Below are 17,490 nucleotides of genomic sequence, written 5' to 3'. Positions count from 1 at the left end.
GGGTTTTGTCTCTTTGTGTCGCAGTCTCTCTCCAGCCCCACCCTCTCAATCCCCTCTGGGTGCACTGCTGGGGTTGGAAAGTGGGAATGGGGGTGTGTGGGATCTGGGCTTCCTAAACAACCCTATACCCCCCCAGGCCCTCTCACACACTGGGCTCTGCCTGGCGCCAAGAGGGAAAGCATACCTGAGCTTAGATGAGCTGGGCGGCTCTTATTCTTTACAAAGTTGCTCCTGTGGTTTCACCTCCCTGGGTTCCTAAGCTGGTGCCCTGTCTGGCCCTCATTCGCTCCTTATGGCTTCTCCTCTCAGCCTCAGAATGGGGCTCTTCAGCCCGACATGTCACAGACAGAGGGGCAGAGGAGGTGGTCAGGGGCCCCGTGATGTCTGTTTCACTGGTATGAGCGGACCGGTCTGATCTTTCTCCCCTTGCCTTCCAAATCCCTGGGGCTCAGTGAGGAGCTGTCAGTGGAGGTTGGAAGGAGCTGCAGGTTGACAGCAGAGAAGCAGTCGTGGGGCACCTAGAAGATCTGGGTGTAGAGAGGGCTCCCCCCTCCGCTGCCCCCCTGCCCGGAATGAGGTCTCAGCTGCAGCAGCAGCAGGAGAGAAGGCTCTACCCCCTCCTTAGACTCTCCTCCTTCCCCCTCATTTCCCTTCTAGACGCTGACAGAGGCAAAAATCTGCTAACTCAGGGGGCAGACTCAACCGGGGCTGCGAGCAGACCTGGGGAATGAACCCCCAAACTCGAACCGGCGCCTTCCGCGGCTGCACGGCTGTCTCAAGCTGTCTCTGCCTCTGTGCCTGGCCCTTGCCCTGCCCCGCTCTAGCAACCCCCTTCCCTGTGCCACATGGGCCCTCTGTCTCCTACCAGGACCATGCGCCTCTGGGGGCCTCGGAGCCTGGGGGTGGCTCTGGGAGTCTTCATGACCATCGGATTTGCCCTCCAGCTCTGGGGGGGTCCCTTCCAGAGGAGGTGAGTTCCCATCTTGTCCCAACGCCCCACAGATGCCCCCCCACTTGCTCCTCCCCGTCCCACCTGGGGCTGTGACTCTTGGGGACTCAGAGGACGCTCCACGCCCTCGTCCTTTCTCCTCAAGACACTCATCCACCTGCTGGTGAGGGACACGACACTTCCCCTCCCGTCTCTCCCCAGGCTACCTGGGCTGCAGCTCCGACAGTCCTGGGCCTCAACCCCGGGACCAGCTGTTCCATCCTGCCTGCCACGGCAGCGACTCGTGTTCCTGAAGACGCATAAATCCGGGAGCAGCTCTGTGCTCAGTCTACTTCACCGCTACGGGGACCGACACGGGCTGCGCTTCGCCCTCCCCGCCCGCTATCAGTTCGGCTACCCAAAGCTTTTCCAGGCCTCTCGGGTCAAAGGCTACCGCCCTCAGGGTGGAGGCACCCAGTCCCCCTTCCACATCCTCTGTCATCACATGAGGTTCAACCTGAAAGAGGTGAGGAGTGTCGAGGGGGTGGACAGGACTGGCGAGAGATGGGCTCATGCCTGTAGCCAAGACCACCAGGGGAGGAGACCCCAGGCCTGGAGGCTCCCCAGGCATCCCCTCACCCAAGAGTTGGGCATGGGGGCCACAAAGGTGAGTCCTGCTGCCCCCTCCTCAGCTGTCCCTTCCTCAGAATTTTCTGGCAGCCGAAGTTCTGCCCTCTCCATCTAGAGTTTACTGCAGTCTCTCTCCTTGACCAATTTATCCTGCTGGCATCAGTGTCCCGCCAACTCTGACCCCACCCCGCCAACCCTCCCTCCAGGTACCTGGCCCTTCCTGGCCCCTTCCGCTGGCACTACCAGGGCCCTGTGCAGTCACTGCCTTCTGACCCGGCTGCATCTCACTCCCCTCACCACGTCTGCCAGATTTTGAAGATCAGCTACATGCCAAGCCCCAGTCCCAGCCCCACCCCCAACCCCTGGAGCCTCAGTTCTAAAGGGGGAGATGAGTGCACGCACTCACAGGTCATCCGTACACACACGCGCGCGCGCGAACCTCTTGGAGGAAGAAAATCAATGGGCAAATGAACACATACAGGGAAAGAGCGAACTTTCACTGAATACTTCTTGGGTGCTGGATAGTCATCTTACCGTCATCCTGCCAGGAAGGCATTATAAGTGTCTCCACTACACAGATGAGGAGGTTGAATCTCAGAGAGGCTAAGTGACAGGCCTCTGTTAACGGAAAGCCACAGAGCTAGCATTTGAACCCAGGCCCAGCTGCTCCAAAGTCAAAGTGCCTTCTGTGGGCTGTGTGCGTGTGTGTGTGTGTTTGTATTCGGAACTGTGGGGAGAATAGTCATCAAAAGAGGTGGGGCTTTCTGGAGAGGTGGGTTTTATAGGAAAGGGTGGACATGACTTTGTAGTAAGGAAAATATCAAGTGTTCTTAGAGCAAAACATCTTAAAGACATGGTGGCAGTGGTGTGTGTGCGTGTGTAGGTGGTAGAACTTCAGTGGTGGCTGCAAAGGCAGTCCTCTTGGAGCTGGAGCAGGAGAAAGCAGCTGAGCAGCATGAATGTGATCTAATGGGAAGCGAGGGGGCACTGCTGGGAGTGAGGCGAGGACAGCGGTCACTGAGGCAGGTTCCTCTGGAGTTTAGGATGATTGTCACCACCCCTCACTACCCCCCATGTTCCCCACACTTCCACATCCTTCAAGGTAAGTGTTAACCCAGATTTACTGATGGAGGCTCTGAGAAGGCTCTGAGAAGTTCGATAACCTGCCCAAAGTTACAGGGTTGGTAAATGGCTGAATTGGGATTTTATTCCAGGTCCATCTGATGCCACAGACCGTTCTCTGCACTGTTTCCCTATGCCTTCAAAGAGACATACAGCTCACAGGCTCGCCCTGCAGGCATGCCCACATCGGCAGAGCAGACTGGAAGACTTGTCAGGGAGTCAGGTTCAATGACAGAGGTCGCGTTCAGAGGCAGAAACCCTTCAAGGAGCCCCAGAGCTGAGTTCTGGCATGGATCTGCCTGAAGGACCACGCTAGGGTGTGGCTCAGCCCAATCCCCACCTTCCTTCTTGCCCAGAAGTGGGACCACACATCCTAGGCCTCAGAGCAGCACCCTACCGAGTGGCCATGGCTCCCCAGTGCCCATTCCAGGGGTGTCTCTTGCTCTGCAAGATGCCAAGGAGGCCCAGGAGTGCCCTGTCCTTCGGCCATCCTGGGCTTGGCCTGCCCCTGACGCCTATACCTGAGACAGCGTTGCGACTGCTCTGTCTCCTCCCTATTTGCTGCCAGTGATCCTCCTGAGAAGGCCTGAGGCCAGCTCCTTTCTTGGAGTTGTGACAGAGTCCCAGAGTAGGCACTTAGGTTTTTGTTGGAGAAGTGAACACAAAGCTTGCTTCCTAGAAGTGTTACTGACCAAGGCAGACAGAAAGGCCCAAGGAAGTTAATGTTCTCCAGGAGCTTCCCATGTTCCAGGTTCCTTCCTATCCTTATCTCATGTAACCTCCATCATCACTTGGGAAGGAAGGTATGATGGATCCCCGTTTTGCAGATAAGCAAATTGAGTCTCAGAGATGTTAAGTGCCTTACCCAAGATCTATGTAGCTGGTGAAGGAAGCTGGGGGTTCCCAGCAGAGCTGTCAGAAGGAGGTTGGAGGAGGCTGGGGGATCCGTGGGCACTGGGTTTGCTCTTAGTTTCTTCCTGGCTTAGTTCTCTCTCCTTATGTCTGTTTCCTCTTCTCTGCAGGTACTTCAGGTCATGCCTTCTGACAGCTTCTTCTTTTCCATTGTCCGAGACCCAGCGGCTCTGGCCCGCTCTGCCTTCTCCTACTATAAATCCACATCATCGGCTTTCCGCAAATCACCGTCCTTGGCTGCCTTCCTGGACAATCCCCGAGCCTTCTACCAGCCCGGGGCCCGTGGGGACCACTATGCACGCAACTTGTTATGGTTTGACTTTGGCCTCCCCTTTCCCCCAGAGATGAGGACCAAGAGAGGGAATCCTCATCCCCCCAGAGATCCCAACCCGCCACAGCTGCCTTCTGGTGTTGGCCTGCGAGCCCACACCTTGGATCCCAATGCTCTCTTCCATCCCGTTCCCACTGTTGCTGATGGTCACAGCCAGACGTCCAGCTCTGCCTCTTTAGATTTGAGGTCTTCATCCTTCATCCAGTGGAATCTGGCCTGGCTGGACTCTGTCTTTGACCTGGTCTTGGTGGCCGAGTACTTTGACGAGTCATTGGTCCTGCTGGCAGATGCCCTGTGCTGGAGTCTAGATGATGTGGTGGGCTTCATGCACAACGCTCAGGCTGGAGGTGGGCAGGGCGGAAGTGCTGTCGGCGATGGTGGACTGACTGCTGAGGACAGGCAGCTGTCTGCAAGGGCCCGAGCCTGGAACAACCTGGACTGGGCTCTCTATGTTCACTTCAACCGCAGCCTGTGGGCCCGGATAAAGCAATACGGCCAGAGCCGGCTGGACAGTGCTGTGGCGGAGCTCCGGGCTCGCCGAGAGGCCCTGGCTAAACACTGTCTGGTGGGGGGTGAGGCTTTAGACCCCAAGTACATCACTGACCGGCGGTTCCGCCCTTTCCAGTTTGGATCAGGTAAGGTTTTGGGTTACGTGCTTCAGAGTGGCCTGAGCCTCCAAGACCAGGAGGAGTGTGAGCGCCTGGCTACCCCTGAGCTACAGTACAAGGACAAACTAGATGCCAAGCAGTTCCCCCCAACAGTCTCTGTGCCCCTCAAGACTTCAAGGCTACCCTCCCCCTAGGCAGCAGGCCACTAAGTCTTAGGCTGAAAAGCAGCTGAGCCACAGGGGCACAGTGATGAACGTGAGGCAGCCACATGCCCTTTCTGCTTCCCCCAGAGACCATGTCTGCTCCCCAAAGGACCAGTGGAACTTAGCACGGATGTGGGCCCCACAGGCCCCAGCCTGTGCCGAGGAATCCTAGTCCTAGAAGCATCCTCCCCCCATCTTGCCCCTTTCCCTTCCCAGCACCTCGTGCCCCCCCCCAGGTCCAAACAGCACTCTCAAAGCCCCCCTGGAGGAGCAAACCATGGAGTACGGCAGAAATTGTTTGGGACACAAGGGATAGGAATAACGCGTCCATCTCTCTATGAAATATTTGTTACTGGGCTATACTCATTTCACTATGAAATGTTTGTTGAATGAATAAATAATTTGAAACTTTGACCTGCTCTATATAGGGCGGAAGGGAAGGGGATGGAGCATCTTCCTGGGAGAAACGGGGTTGGAGGGGGTTCTCTTCATAGTTCTTCTCTAAGAAGGGGTCTGTCTGCAGTCTCACCTAAACCCTTCACGCAGCGGGCTAACCACAGGAACACGCCGCTCTTCTTGTCCAAAATCCGGTCGCCCACAAATTCCGGCGCCTCCGAGGCCACGCCCCTTCCCTTCCGGTTCCGGTGTCTCTCCAGTCATTCGGCCCAGCACCCGGGTTCCGGCCCCACGGGGTCTCGGTTCCGGGCTCGTTGCCCCGGTTCCCGGCCCCGGCTGGTCTGTCGGGCCGGTCCGGCCGCGCGCAGCACCGGTCGGGGCTCGGGGCTCCCCGGGCCCACCCCAGCGGCCCCCTCGCCCTCCGCCGGCCACGGCCCACCTCGCTCCCCGGCCCGCGCCGCCTTCACCGCCCATGGAGTCCCAGTGCGACTACTCGATGTACTTCCCCGCCGTGCCGCTGCCACCACGCGCGGAGCTGGCTGGGGACCCAGGCCGGTACCGGGCGCTGCCCCGGCGCAACCACCTCTACCTGGGGGAGACTGTCCGCTTCCTGCTGGTGCTGCGCTGCCGGGGCGGCGTGGGGTCCGGCGCCGGAGGCGGCCCGGGCTTGGGCTCCCGAGGGGCCTGGGCAGAACTGGCGACCGCCCTGGCCGCCCTGGCCTCGGTCAGCGCCGGAGGGGCGCCCGTGGGCGGTGGCTCCGGCGACCAGGATTCCGAACCCCCGGGGGGCGGGGACCCTGGTGGTGGGGGGTTGTTTCGAGGCTGCAGCCCCCTCCTCACCCACGGCCCGGGCCCTGCTACCTCAGGGGGAGCGACCACGGTGAGGAGCTCGGGGCGACACGGCACAGGGCGGAGGGGCGGTCTGCTGGGCTCCAAAGACCGGAGGGGAGAGGGACGCTGGAGGGAAGCGGGAGGCCGATGACGGGTGAGGAGAGGGGAGGGCGAGAACCACGTACCGCGGATCTTAAAGGGAACGCTGGCGCTGCGGGCGGCCTTGACTCTTCTGACCTCTTCACCCTTTTCACAACCCAGCTGCCTGTGGAGGAACCAATTGTGTCCACAGATGAGGTCATCTTCCCACTCACCGTTTCACTGGATAGACTGCCCCCAGGGACACCTAAGGCCAAGGTAAGGCTGGCACGGGGTGGAGCTGTTGTCCTAATTCAGACGCCCTTTCTGAGGCTGGCTGTGTGTCTTTTCTCTCGACTGTGGTCCTGTGTCCCCTGTGTTCAGATTGTAGTGACCGTGTGGAAGCGGGAGGTTGAGGCACCAGAGGTCAGAGATCAAGGCTACCTGCGCTTGCTGCAAACCCGATCTCCTGGGGAGACCTTCCGGGGCGAGCAGAGCGCTTTCAAGGCCCAAGGTGGGGAGGAGAATGCAGAGAGGAAATGCTGGAGTCTGGAATTTGGGGGACAGTGGAGGGGTGATACTGGCAAGTGCCCAAGCTGGAGAGAAGAGCAAGATTAGAACTGTGGGTTGGAATGAGGCTCACCCAGCCCATCATCTCTTGCCTCCGCCCTCTCCTGCAGTGAGCACCCTGCTGACTCTGCTGCCTCCTCCAGTTCTGAAATGTCGCCAGTTCACTGTGGCTGGAAAACACTTGACCGTGCTCAAGGGTGAGCAGATTGGCGGCTCAGTTCTTGGGCAGCAGCAAGGGCACTGACTGGGTGTCAGTTACTCTGGTGGGGATAGATCCATTTTAGGGGGGAAAAGGTGGGGTCCAAGGGGTCCAGATACTCTGAGCTGAGCTGGTTACCTCCGACAGTGCTGAACAGCTCCTCCCAGGAGGAAATTTCCATCTGGGATATCCGCATTCTCCCAAACTTCAATGCCAGTTATCTGCCTGTCATGCCCGATGGCTCTGTGCTGCTGGTGGACAATGTCTGGTGAGGTCCTGGGGAGGGGCAGGGCCGCATAGTGGTGGGGATGGGGGCAGGGCCGAGAGCTCTGGTGTGGAAAGATCCAGCTCTGGTCCCTTTCTTCTGAACTAGTCACCAATCTGGGGAAGTCTCTATGGGCTCCTTCTGCCGGCTCCCTGGTACCTCTGGCTGCTTCCCCTGCTTGCTTAGTGCTCTGGAGGAACACAACTTCCTGTTCCAGCTCAGAGGGGGTGAGCAGCCCCCTCCAGGGGCCAAGGAGGTGAGTATAAGAGACTGGTGTGTTCAGGAGAAAGGGTGAGAAAATGCAGTGGGAGGAAGAGGCCAGGGGGTTGACTAAGGGGAGAGGGAACCTCTGATACATGTGATGTTTCCCTTTGTCCCTCTGGCAGGGCCTAGAAGTTCCCCTGATCGCTGTGGTTCAGTGGTCCACGCCGAAGCTGCCCTTTACCCAGAGCATCTATACCCACTACCGGTGAGTTTGTGGGACACCCCACCCTGGCCCCGCCTGGGTACCATCCTGTTCATCTTTGTTTCAAAACACACACATCCTGCTTCCCTCTCTCATTGCTTCTAGCCTGCCCAGCATCCGCCTGGACCGCCCGTGCTTTGTGATGACTGCTTCTTGTGAGTCCCCTGTTCGGACCTACGAGCGTTTCACTGTCACCTATACGCTGCTCAACAATCTCCAAGACTTCCTTGCTGTGAGGCTCGTGTGGACCCCGGAGCACGCCCAGGCTGGTAGGTGGCTGCCAGGCCTAACCTTGTCCCGAAGGAGGGGAGGGGAAGGGAAGCAGTCACAGAGATGGGTGACTGTGGCCGGCTGCTTCGGCTCTGAACCAGGGTGGTCTCCATGGTGTCACAATGGAGAGTTTAGAGAGGCCGCGGGGCAGAGTGATTTTAAGGGCCTTGACACTGGAGCTGGGCTCCCTGGTATGTTTGACTTGTACCTCTTCCACTTCTTAGCTGTGTGACCTTTGGTAGGTTACTTAATCTCTCTGAGCCTCAGATTTCTCATCTCTCAAACAGAGAAAATAATACCTCGTGGGGCTGTTACAGCGACTTAGTGAGTTAATATTATGTGAAGTGGTTAGAATAGATCTCAATACACAGTAAGTATTAGCTACTGTTATTTATAAAATTCAGCAAACAATAGCATATACTCAGTTTACTCCACAGAGTGGCTCTGAGGATCAAAACAAGACTGTGCTCGTGAACGCCCTCTGCAAACTGAGGAACACCATACAGATGTGTTTCCCAGCCCCCGTTTCTGTCCCCCGCAGGAAAGCAGCTGTGTGAGGAGGAGCGCCGGGCCATGCAGGCAGCCCTGGACTCCATCGTCTGCCATACACCCCTCAACAACCTCGGCTTTTCCCGGAAGGGCAGCGCGCTCACCTTCAGTGTGGCCTTCCAGGCTCTGAGGACGGGACTCTTCGAGGTGGGCTGGTGGGGGCCAGGCTGTGTGCTGGGTGAGGCAGAGCGTCAGGTGGAAGGAGTCAGGGCCGCTGGTTTCTGTGGCTGAAGCATAATGGGTGGTGCTACAAAGCCGCGCGGAGGGAAGGTGGAATTTAGATCCGACTTCGGCCTGTCAAGTGGGGAAGATGACCTGAAAGGAGGTCCGGGGCCTGGAAGCCGAGCTGGGTGGCTGATGCATGTCTCCCTACCCCAGCTGAGCCAGCACATGAAACTGAAGCTGCAGTTCACCGCCAGCGTGTCCCACCCTCCGCCAGAGGCCCGGCCTCTCTCTCGCAAGAGCAGCCCCAGCAGCCCTGCCGTCCGGGACTTGGTCGAGAGGCACCAGGCGAGCCTGGGCCGCTCTCAGTCCTTCTCCCACCAACAGCCCTCCCGCAGCCACCTCATGAGGTACGGAACCGCGGGAGGGGTGCCAGTGGACTTGGTAGAGGCTGGAGTTGGAGAGGGAGCAGGGAGGGGCCCTGGGTCCAACCAGAGCTCATAGCCTCTGCCTTCCCCCAGGTCGGGCAGCGTGATGGAGCGCAGGGCCATCACGCCCCCCGTGGCCTCGCCTGTCAGCCGCCCCCTCTACCTGCCCCCGGACAAGGCTGTGCTCTCTCTGGACAAGATCGCCAAGCGCGAGTGCAAGGTCCTGGTGGTGGAGCCCGTCAAGTAGCGCCATCCAGCTCTCCTCCCTCTCACACTCCTGGAAATCAACAGCCCCGGAGCGGTGCTCCCTCCAGGCTGTGCCTCCCCTGGGATGCCTCCCACCGAGGGTGAGGAGGCCCTCAGGGCCGCCTGTCTGTGTCTGCTGATGAGGGACGAGGGAAGAAGCTGTGAAATGGACAGGGATGGCTGCGGCGTGAAGCCAGCAGTATTTCCCGGACCTCCTGGGGGGGCTGGCCCCACCCCTCGGCCAAGGCAAGGGCTCCAGGAGCTCCCTTGCCCCCTGCCTTGCACCCTGGTTCTAAGTTTACAAAGTGTTTCCCTCGTTCCTTTAAGTTGTCTTCCCTGCCTCTGACATTCCCTCCCTCCCTCCCACCCGCAGGGCTGAGATCAGAGGGTGGTGATGGTAAAGGGACCCGACAATGACATGACCCTCCTGTCTCAGGTCAGGGGAGAGCGCTTGGTGGCCTCCCCTCGTCCTCATGTTTACGTTTGCAGTCTGAAGCACTTTATGTGGGGTTTTTTGGTTTTTTGGGTTTTTTTTTTTTGGTTTGTCTGTTCCTGTAACTTATTCTCCAACTACTGCTTCCAACTGAAATAAGACTATTAAATACCTGTTCAGGAGGGAGAAGAATGACTGTTCCTTGTGTGTTGGTGGCAGGAGCAGAGAGCCAGGGGCTCAGAAAGATTTCCTTTAGCATGTACACCAAATAGCTCCCCTCAGTTCCCTTCCCACCCATTTTCTTTTTCTTCTGAGTCCCAGTTTTAGATGTCTAGAGGTGGCCTTGCTCCACTCCTCTGGGCTGAGGCCCTAGAAGCTGGAAGACACATGGGGTGTGACCCTCCTCCCCCAATACACACGACACATCCCTGGGCCTGGGAACATCAGACTCACGTTTATTAGGAGGGAAGGTGAGGAGAGGGAGGTCCCCTCGCCCTCACTCTCCTTAACATAGTACAGAGTCCCCAAGCCTCTGCCCTTCCCAGTAGGGGTGGGGAAGTGGGTGAGCAGACAGCCTTAGTTCTAATGGCAATCAAGAGAGGCGGGGGGAGGTTTGCGTCTTCCTCATCACAGAGGCTCACGGCCCCGTCCACCTCTGCCCCTCGCCCTCTGGCAGGCTCACACGTCAAGGGGCTCCCGGCCTCGGTTCTGCCTCTTCACCACAAACACCCTCTGTCCCGACACGGTCACCAGCAGCGTGTGTTCTCCAAAGACCACTGGAGGGGAGACACACCTTCCCCCGCCCCGGGAGAGGGAAGGGAGCAGAGAGTTAGTGGGGTGCGAAGGCCTCCCTGGGGGTCACCATAAACTGGCTGGGCTCCAAAGCCAAAGAAATTTGACAGTTGCAAGCTCAGAGATTTGAAGATGGGAGGTCTCCATTAAATCCCCTTCTCTTGCTTTCTCATAATTCTGATGCAGGGGTGAATACCAAGGGGAACAGAGTGGCCAGAACCAGGGACTCCAGGGAGGTGGTGGGCGGCTGGTAGGAGACAGGTGCTTTTCCCTGAGAAGAGAAGCCTCGGGGAGCAGCACCCCCCAACACCGTCACCAGGGCCAGGGGCTCACCCGACAGGCGCTTGAAGGGTACGTTCATGCTGTGGTGCAGCCGGAAACCGCAGGCCGTGCTGACCAGCTCAGAGATGGCGCTGGCTGCCTGCTCGTCATTCTCTAGATCCCCAGATGACTGCATGCAGACAGAGGAGGGAAGATGGCAGGAATTAGGGAACAGAATTGGGAGAAAATTCCGAGGACACTTTGGCTCTAGCACTTGTAACCTGCCTCCACTTTCCAATACCCCAAGGTCACCCCCGGTTTTGGAAAGACCCACCTGAAAACTGCCCTGTGACGTTGTTGCCCCTCTTGATGCCATCCTGTTTGTCAACCTTAAAATACCGGGCTTCCTCCTGGGAAGCAGTGACTCTCATCCATTTCTTTACTGACGCTGTTTTCCTAATCCCTGAATCTTGATTTCTCTCCCTGTTCCCACTTACTTGATAAAATCACATTCTCAAACATCAGTGCCCACCCACCACAGACTTGTCCCAGGCGCCGTCTTTTCCTCAGTCTTCCTGTTTGTTGCCCTGTCTGCAGAATCTGAAACATAACATCCCCTTTGTCCCTGAACCCCTTCCTACTACCTAGCCCTTGGGTAATGATGTCACAGTGGCCTGGGCTTCCTCTTTTCTCGTGATGATCTCAACTTCCTCTTCCTACCTCCTCAATATGGGCCTCCCAGTGAGTCAAATTCAGCACGCTTTGCTCTCTTGGACATTCTGTACCTCAGTTACCTCATCTGTAAATTGGGGACAACAATACCTATCTTATGGGCTTGTTGTGAGGGTTACAAGAGCATATTAGTAAGATGCTTAGAATAACTCCTAGCATTATATATTTAATTGCTATTATTCTATATCAAACTCAGTGTTTAAAGTTGAGCCACCAAAACTCCCCTTACCTCTCCCCCTCCCCAATCAACTTCCTTTCTTAAGTCCCTGTTTGTTAAGGCACCATAATTCTAGGCTTGAGTTCAAAGTCTTACAGCATGGAAAAGTTATCTCCTCTATTACCTATCTCTAGTCATTACGAAGACATATCGATTCTTCCTTTAAAAAATCTCTTCTCTCCTTGCTCCTTCTCACTGCCACCAGCTGTTTCATACCTAGATTTTGGCAACAGCATCCCTGCTTCTGAATCCCTCTCCTTCCGGCTCATCTTTACACCTAATAGAACAATTCCGCTCAATCACTTCATCAGCTGTTTCTGTTCAAAAACCCTTCAAAGCTCCTATTACCCCCCAAGATTAATCCACAGGTGTTAACCCAGCCTTGAAAGTCCTCCCCAATCAGATCTTTCCTTAACATATCCTCTTCTTCCCCCAAACGTTTCCAAATCTTTTCAACATAAACCCACCAGCAATTCAGACAGGCTGATGTCACACTCCTGCAAATATGTCCACCTCCCAGCCCTGAATATGCTCTTTCTTTTCTGCCTGTTCACAACCATCCATCTTTTAAGGCCAGCTGAATTCTTGTCTCTTCCAAGAAAGTTTCCTTGCCAAAACACAAGTTATAACACAAAGGGCTGAATCCTTCACTCTCTGGACTCCTTCAGTTATCTTTACCACGTGCAATACTTTAGCTGAACTTTTAACCTTAAGCCTTGTCTCTCCAGCTAGATTGAAAACTTCTAGAGCACTGACACTATATTGTACTGCAGAACAAAATACCAAGCCTCTTCAATAAATACCAAATAAAGACATACTCAAGAATAACTCAGGTAATGTCAGTTATCAACAAACCTGTAACTACTTTGGCTTTGGTAAAGTCAGTAAACCTCTTTTACCTCAAAACAGTTACAGGACTAAGATTCCAGAGATAGATTAATTGATTTAATTCCTGAATTTAATTCCTATATGCCAGGCATGATACCAGGTAAAAATCAAGAACAGAGACAAATCAGGTTAAACTGGGCAACGTTAGAAGGCATCATCGGGCGATGTGTATTGGAGGAGCCCCCCCTCCCTTTTCCAAAACGCACCGCCAGCACTGCGCCTTCACTCAGCACCAGGTAGCCGAGCTGGTCTGGGATTCGCTCCAGCCCCTGGGTCAGTGCAGAAGTCTAGTGGGTAAAGATGCAATCAGTGAGCAGCAGGCTAAGAGAACAGCCCTTGGCAAACCCAAGACTCTCTCTTGACAATGGCCCCCCAGGCCTCTTTCCCCAGCCAGGGCCCTTCCAGACCCTCTTCCCTCTACATGGCCTTCAACACTTATCTTCCTGAGCCTCCGTCAGTCCTCACTCTCTGCCCCTGGGCTCCACCGGCCTTCCACACCCCACCTTTGCTACCCCACAGACAACTCCCCTCAGTCCGGTCTCCAATTCCACCTGTGGCCCGCCGCTCCCCCTCAGATTACTCCCCAGCCTCTGTACACCCTCCCACCGTCCCCTGCTCAGCCCTCTACGTCGCCACCCCTCCATCTCCATTCCCTCTCGGTCCCGGGGCGGACAGGAGGTGAGGGCGGAGTGCAGGCTCAGGACTGGGCGACCAAGGAGATGGGGGGGCAGGGACACCGAACCCCCGGCGCGTAGTCCCGCGCATGCGTCCTCACTCACCATCGCAGCCTTAGGTGCTGGGGGGCGCTCACTGCCAGACGTAGCTTCCGGCTCCAGTCCCAGGTGACGTGATTCCACCCGGCGGTCTCCTCCTCCTGCCTTGCACCGCCCGACTTGAGTCCCGCCCCCAGAATGCGGATTGGAGAGTGGCTACGTCATCAGACTTACTCTGCCAGTGTGGAGCGCCGCTTCCCGGAGGCGCACGCGGATTGGCCGCAGACCCTCTTTAACATTCATCTCCTCTTCCCTCAGCCCCAAAGCGCCGAGATAGGGGGGCATGTCGGCGGAGGGGCGGGCCTGGGGGGGCGGAGCCGGAGGGAGGAGGTTGGGCTAAGGGTTTGTGCCTGCGCAACAGAGGCGGCCCGGGTTCCACCTAGGGCTAGACCACCCGCAGTGGGACAGTAAGAGAATAGAGTAAAAAAACGTGAAATGCAGATGAAGAGCTATTCAAGTGCTACTCTTGGGCCTACTCCGGGCAGCTCTCTAAGACAGAAATTTGTTCCCAAAGTGGGTTTTTGTCCCGGGATTCTGTAAGAAACGGTGTGATGGTGCATTGATCCCTCGCTAGCCAAGGCAGCTGCAATACTGAATATTCTCTGCCAGGAATAATTAGAAAATGACCTTGGAGTCATTTTTAAATATATGAGTGTCATAGAAATTTTTTGTTTTAATTTAAATAGTTTTTAGGGCTGCTGCAATGTTAATGTGGGTGAGGGAAAATGATAAGTAGTAATAAAACAGTAAATACTTGATGAGGATGTGGAGAAATTGGAGCCCTCATACATTGCTGGCAAGAACGTAAAATAGTGCAGTTGCTGTGGGAAACAGATTGACAAGTTTCCTCTAAAAGTTAAATATAGAGTTACTATATTTATAAATGAGAATTAGATGTAGAAAAGTTAAATATGACCTAAAAATTCCACTCCTAAATACATACCTAAGAGGATTGAAAACATACATTCACACAAAACTTGTACACAAATGTTTATAACAGCATTATTGACAATAGCCCCGAAATGGAAGCAACCTAAATACCCATAAACTGAAGACTGGATAAATGAAATGTGGCATGTCCATACAGTGGAATATTATCCAGCTATAAAAAGGAATCAAGTACGGATCTGTGCTACAACATGGATAAACCTTGAAAACATTATGCTAAGTGAAAGAAATCAGACACACAAGGCCACATATTGTCTGGTTGTATTTATGTGAGATGTCTACACTGGGCAAATCCAAAGAGACAGAAAGCAGATTAGTGGTTGCCAGGAGCTGAGTGGAGGGAGAAATGGGGAGTGACTAATGGGTGTGAAGATTCTTTTTGGGTGATGAAAACGTTCTGGAATTATAGAGTGATGATGGTTGCACAACCTTGTGAATGTAATGAAAACCACTGCATGGTGAAGCTTAAAAGGGTGAATTTTACAGTATGTGAATCATATTTCAACAACATAAAACAAAGTGTTGTTGCTTGAGGAGAAAACTAATTAGAGAAGATGGATGCCTTTTTTAAAGATGAGGTATGATTATAATATAAAATTTAAATTGGAGGAGGATGTAGAGAAAGTTCTGTGGGGATGCTTGATCTGCAAAGCCTTCCTTGGCCTTAGATATTGATGACAGTTTGTGGTACCAATTTTTTTTTTTTTTGCACATACTGGTTCTGAGCGTTTTCATCTGTATACCAGCCTAACCCACTCATCCCAGATACTATACAGATGAGGAAGTGGAAACAAGAGAGATTGAGCCTTGCTCACGGCACACAGCTGGCGACTGGCAGAGCCAGATTCCAGTCTAAGTCGGCTGGCGCTGAGGCTGATGCTTTTTCCATTGCTCCATTGGCCAACTACTTTTTTTTTTTTTAAGCTACATTTAATTTTACCTCAGAAATTCCCTGTTCTCATTTTACTTAACACAGAGGAAACTTTTACAGGACATTGCTCATCAGCCATCGTTAGAATTGTTTCATTTTCACAAACAGCTTGAATCATACTACTCATGTAGGGAGCAAAGGTTTTCATCCTTTCATTCAACTGGTGTTATTGAGCACCTTCTATGTACCAGACGCTCTTCTTGGAATTGGAGATACAGCAGTGAATAGAAATAAGACACATTTTTTATTGGTTTCAAGTTGTGAGGAAGAGGGTGAGTCAGATAATAGATAAATATATTAAGTGGTGAAAAGTGCTATGAAGAAAAATGAAGCAAAGTTTCCACTCACAAGACCCAGACCTAGTGAATTCTGTAAAACAGACCTTATTAAAATAATTCCTTTCTTTCCTTAGCCTCCCCACAGTTCAGTTACTTTTCTACAATCACCTCTTTTTGTTCTATCTGGTATAAAAGCACATAGATCTGGCCATTTCTTTGGGTCTTCATTTTCTTGTGAGGGCTCCCAGGTCACATAAAACTTGTACTAAGTAAGCCTGTATGCTTTTCTCCTGCTACTCTGTTTTATGTCAATTCGCAGGCCCAGCTGAAAACCCTAAGGGGGTAGAGGTAAAAAAATTTGCCTGCCCTACACTTTGAAGGTACTTCTAAGGTAGGGTGAGTATTTAATTTTGAACAAAGCACATTAGCCTCCATGATGTGGATGGGCTTCATCCAACTGGTTGAAGATCTTAAGGAAAAAGACTGAGGTCTCCGGAAAAGAAGGAATTCTCATCAAGACTTGAATAACATAGAAACCCTCCCGAGTCTGGCCTGTTGCCCTGTGGATTTCACACTCAAAACTGCAATATCAGCTCTTGCCTGAATTTCCAGGCTGCTGACCTACCCTACAGATTCGAGACTTGCCAGTCCCCACACTTTGTGAGCTAATTCCTTAAAATAAATACTCTCTCTCTCCCTCCACCCCCCTTCGCCTTATTCTCTGGAGAACCCTGACTAATACAGTGGTTAACTTATGGCTGGTTTCTGTGGGCTTGGCATCTTTGCTGCCTCGGTTAGCATTCTTTTTCTTTTCGATTCTGATTTTTTTGGGGTGGTTGTTGTTTGCTTTGAAACTAGACGTCCTTGCCTCTTATTTTCCTAGTACCAATTCTTACCCTATCAAACAGCCATCAACAAACTTCCCAACCCCAAGTCTGCCTTTCTTGATTCTCTTAACCTTGACCCACCCCTTCAACCAACACTTTTCAAAGACTACAGTGCAATTAAATTTTTAAAAATTAATTTTTAAAAAGACTATAGGGTAAGAGTCAGAGTCATGTACTTTGACCCCATAACTGCTCAGCTTGTAAGTGAGCGAGGCAGGCAAACAAAGTGTCACAGTGACGTGTAGTAAGTGCTACACTAGAAATGAGCCCCTTAGGACCCATGGGACAAGGTGTGTGCATTGGGAGGGGTCGAGTTGGGGGTAAATTTTAAAATGTGTGGTTTCCAGTCAGGAGGCTCTGCTAGGCTGAGAGACGGGGTGTTGGGATCATTTGGAAACGGCTTAGACAGAAAGGAGGAGGCCAGCTCTGCCACTGGGATGGACGAAAACATGTTATTTCACGCCTCACGATTTGTTCCCTCCTTTTCAAAAGAAGGAAGGGCAAAGAGCAAAGTTAGAGACCACGAGGCCGAAACAAAAAGTCTCTAAAAACCAGAAGGAAATCCTGGGAGCAGCTGGAATAATATAGAAAAAAATTATTCAATTTGTAGGTTAGCAACGTGCTAGGTACTGAGGTAGACACTGGAATTTCAAGGTGGACCAGGTCCTCATCTTCAAGAACTCATTGTCTAAAATAAGCTCAGTGAGCACTCACCAGCGTATTCTTTTTCTTTCTTTCTTTCTTTTCATTTTATGTGTATTTACATAATCGAAAAATTAAATTGTGGCTATTACAAATGCTATGTGTCATCCCGTTTGCACTGTTCATAGTCATCAGTTTTCTCCCATGTCAGTGTCACATCTCCCAGTCTCTAAGGCTACTTAGCATTCCAGGATTCAGGTATCACAACTGATCTAATCATGCCCATTATCTTCATCACAATATTCTTAATATTCTTCCTCAAGGTTTACAGATACTTGCACAGCGAACTCCCTCAGGGTTTCCGTCCAGTTTTCACCTTATCCGAGAACCTGATCCTGTCCCCTTGATAGAAAACAGCACACCCACCACCACCCTGACCTTCTACATCCTCTCACCCGACTTTGTTATTAAACTTTATTCAAAAGCAGAAACTAACACACCATGGTAAAGCAAT

General features: G+C 53.2%; 3 protein-coding genes across 8 annotated transcripts in view; 2 read left to right on the top strand and 1 right to left on the bottom strand.

Annotated features, from left to right (window-relative positions):
* The first annotated feature begins 840 nt into the window (after positions 1 to 840).
* On the top strand, positions 841 to 5,146 carry GAL3ST4 (galactose-3-O-sulfotransferase 4). Of its 2 annotated transcripts, none has more exons than XM_033840718.2 (3): positions 841 to 970; positions 1,151 to 1,454; positions 3,703 to 5,146. In XM_033840718.2, the coding sequence occupies exons 1-3, from the start codon at positions 846 to 848 to the stop codon at positions 4,723 to 4,725; spliced, it is 1,452 nt and encodes a 483-aa protein (XP_033696609.1). In that variant the 5' UTR covers positions 841 to 845; the 3' UTR covers positions 4,726 to 5,146. The 2 variants fall into 2 exon arrangements, with proteins under 2 accessions (XP_033696609.1, XP_033696608.1); XM_033840717.2 differs by having other exon boundaries at positions 1,151 to 1,595.
* A 144-nt stretch (positions 5,147 to 5,290) lies between these two features.
* On the top strand, positions 5,291 to 9,819 carry TRAPPC14 (trafficking protein particle complex subunit 14). 3 transcript variants are annotated; one of them, XM_019930603.3, is made up of 12 exons: positions 5,291 to 5,681; positions 5,997 to 6,010; positions 6,223 to 6,318; positions 6,424 to 6,553; positions 6,720 to 6,806; positions 6,956 to 7,076; positions 7,182 to 7,329; positions 7,460 to 7,542; positions 7,645 to 7,808; positions 8,351 to 8,505; positions 8,737 to 8,930; positions 9,042 to 9,819. In XM_019930603.3, exons 1-12 carry the CDS (start codon positions 5,603 to 5,605, stop codon positions 9,193 to 9,195), a joined length of 1,425 nt encoding a protein of 474 aa, XP_019786162.1. In that variant the 5' UTR covers positions 5,291 to 5,602; the 3' UTR covers positions 9,196 to 9,819. The 3 variants fall into 3 exon arrangements, with proteins under 3 accessions (XP_019786162.1, XP_019786161.1, XP_073648035.1); XM_019930602.3 differs by having other exon boundaries at positions 5,291 to 6,010; XM_073791934.1 differs by lacking the exons at positions 5,291 to 5,681; positions 5,997 to 6,010; positions 6,424 to 6,553 and having other exon boundaries at positions 6,224 to 6,318.
* A 241-nt stretch (positions 9,820 to 10,060) lies between these two features.
* LAMTOR4 (late endosomal/lysosomal adaptor, MAPK and MTOR activator 4) overlaps positions 10,061 to 17,490 on the bottom strand; it is a 44,245-nt gene continuing 36,815 nt past the window's right edge. Inside the window, exons 3-6 of one of the 3 annotated variants that reach the window (XM_073791941.1) lie at positions 13,465 to 13,593; positions 12,724 to 12,804; positions 10,753 to 10,870; positions 10,061 to 10,420 (exon numbers count right to left, since the gene is read on the bottom strand). In XM_073791941.1, coding sequence (XP_073648042.1) covers positions 10,374 to 10,420; positions 10,753 to 10,870; positions 12,724 to 12,804; positions 13,465 to 13,593 — 375 coding nt within the window. In that variant the 3' untranslated portion in view covers positions 10,061 to 10,373. Of the gene's footprint in view, positions 10,421 to 10,752; positions 10,871 to 11,014; positions 11,359 to 12,723; positions 12,805 to 13,464; positions 13,594 to 17,490 lie in introns of those variants that run through there. The other 2 variants (XM_019930604.3, XM_073791942.1) reach the window with 2 other exon arrangements.

This window comes from Tursiops truncatus, chromosome 15 (genome assembly GCF_011762595.2).
Source record: "Tursiops truncatus isolate mTurTru1 chromosome 15, mTurTru1.mat.Y, whole genome shotgun sequence".
NCBI lineage: Eukaryota > Metazoa > Chordata > Mammalia > Artiodactyla > Delphinidae > Tursiops > Tursiops truncatus.
This window is presented reverse-complemented; position numbering and strand designations above follow the sequence as displayed.

What these genes read in the sequence shown, in the direction of transcription:
- GAL3ST4 (XM_033840717.2), top strand. Translation starts at nt 846, where the DNA reads ATGGGCCCTCTGTCTCCTACCAGGACCATGCGCCTCTGGGGGCCTCGG. An exon ending in GGGGGTCCCTTCCAGAGGAG is followed by an intron (nt 971 to 1,150) that starts GTGAGTTCCCAT and finishes GTCTCTCCCCAG; the next exon opens with GCTACCTGGGCTGCAGCTCC. An exon ending in TGGGCATGGGGGCCACAAAG is followed by an intron (nt 1,596 to 3,702) that starts GTGAGTCCTGCT and finishes TCTTCTCTGCAG; the next exon opens with GTACTTCAGGTCATGCCTTC.
- TRAPPC14 (XM_019930602.3), top strand. Translation starts at nt 5,603, where the DNA reads ATGGAGTCCCAGTGCGACTACTCGATGTACTTCCCCGCCGTGCCGCTG. An exon ending in CCCCTCCAGGGGCCAAGGAG is followed by an intron (nt 7,330 to 7,459) that starts GTGAGTATAAGA and finishes TCCCTCTGGCAG; the next exon opens with GGCCTAGAAGTTCCCCTGAT. An exon ending in CCCGGAGCACGCCCAGGCTG is followed by an intron (nt 7,809 to 8,350) that starts GTAGGTGGCTGC and finishes TGTCCCCCGCAG; the next exon opens with GAAAGCAGCTGTGTGAGGAG.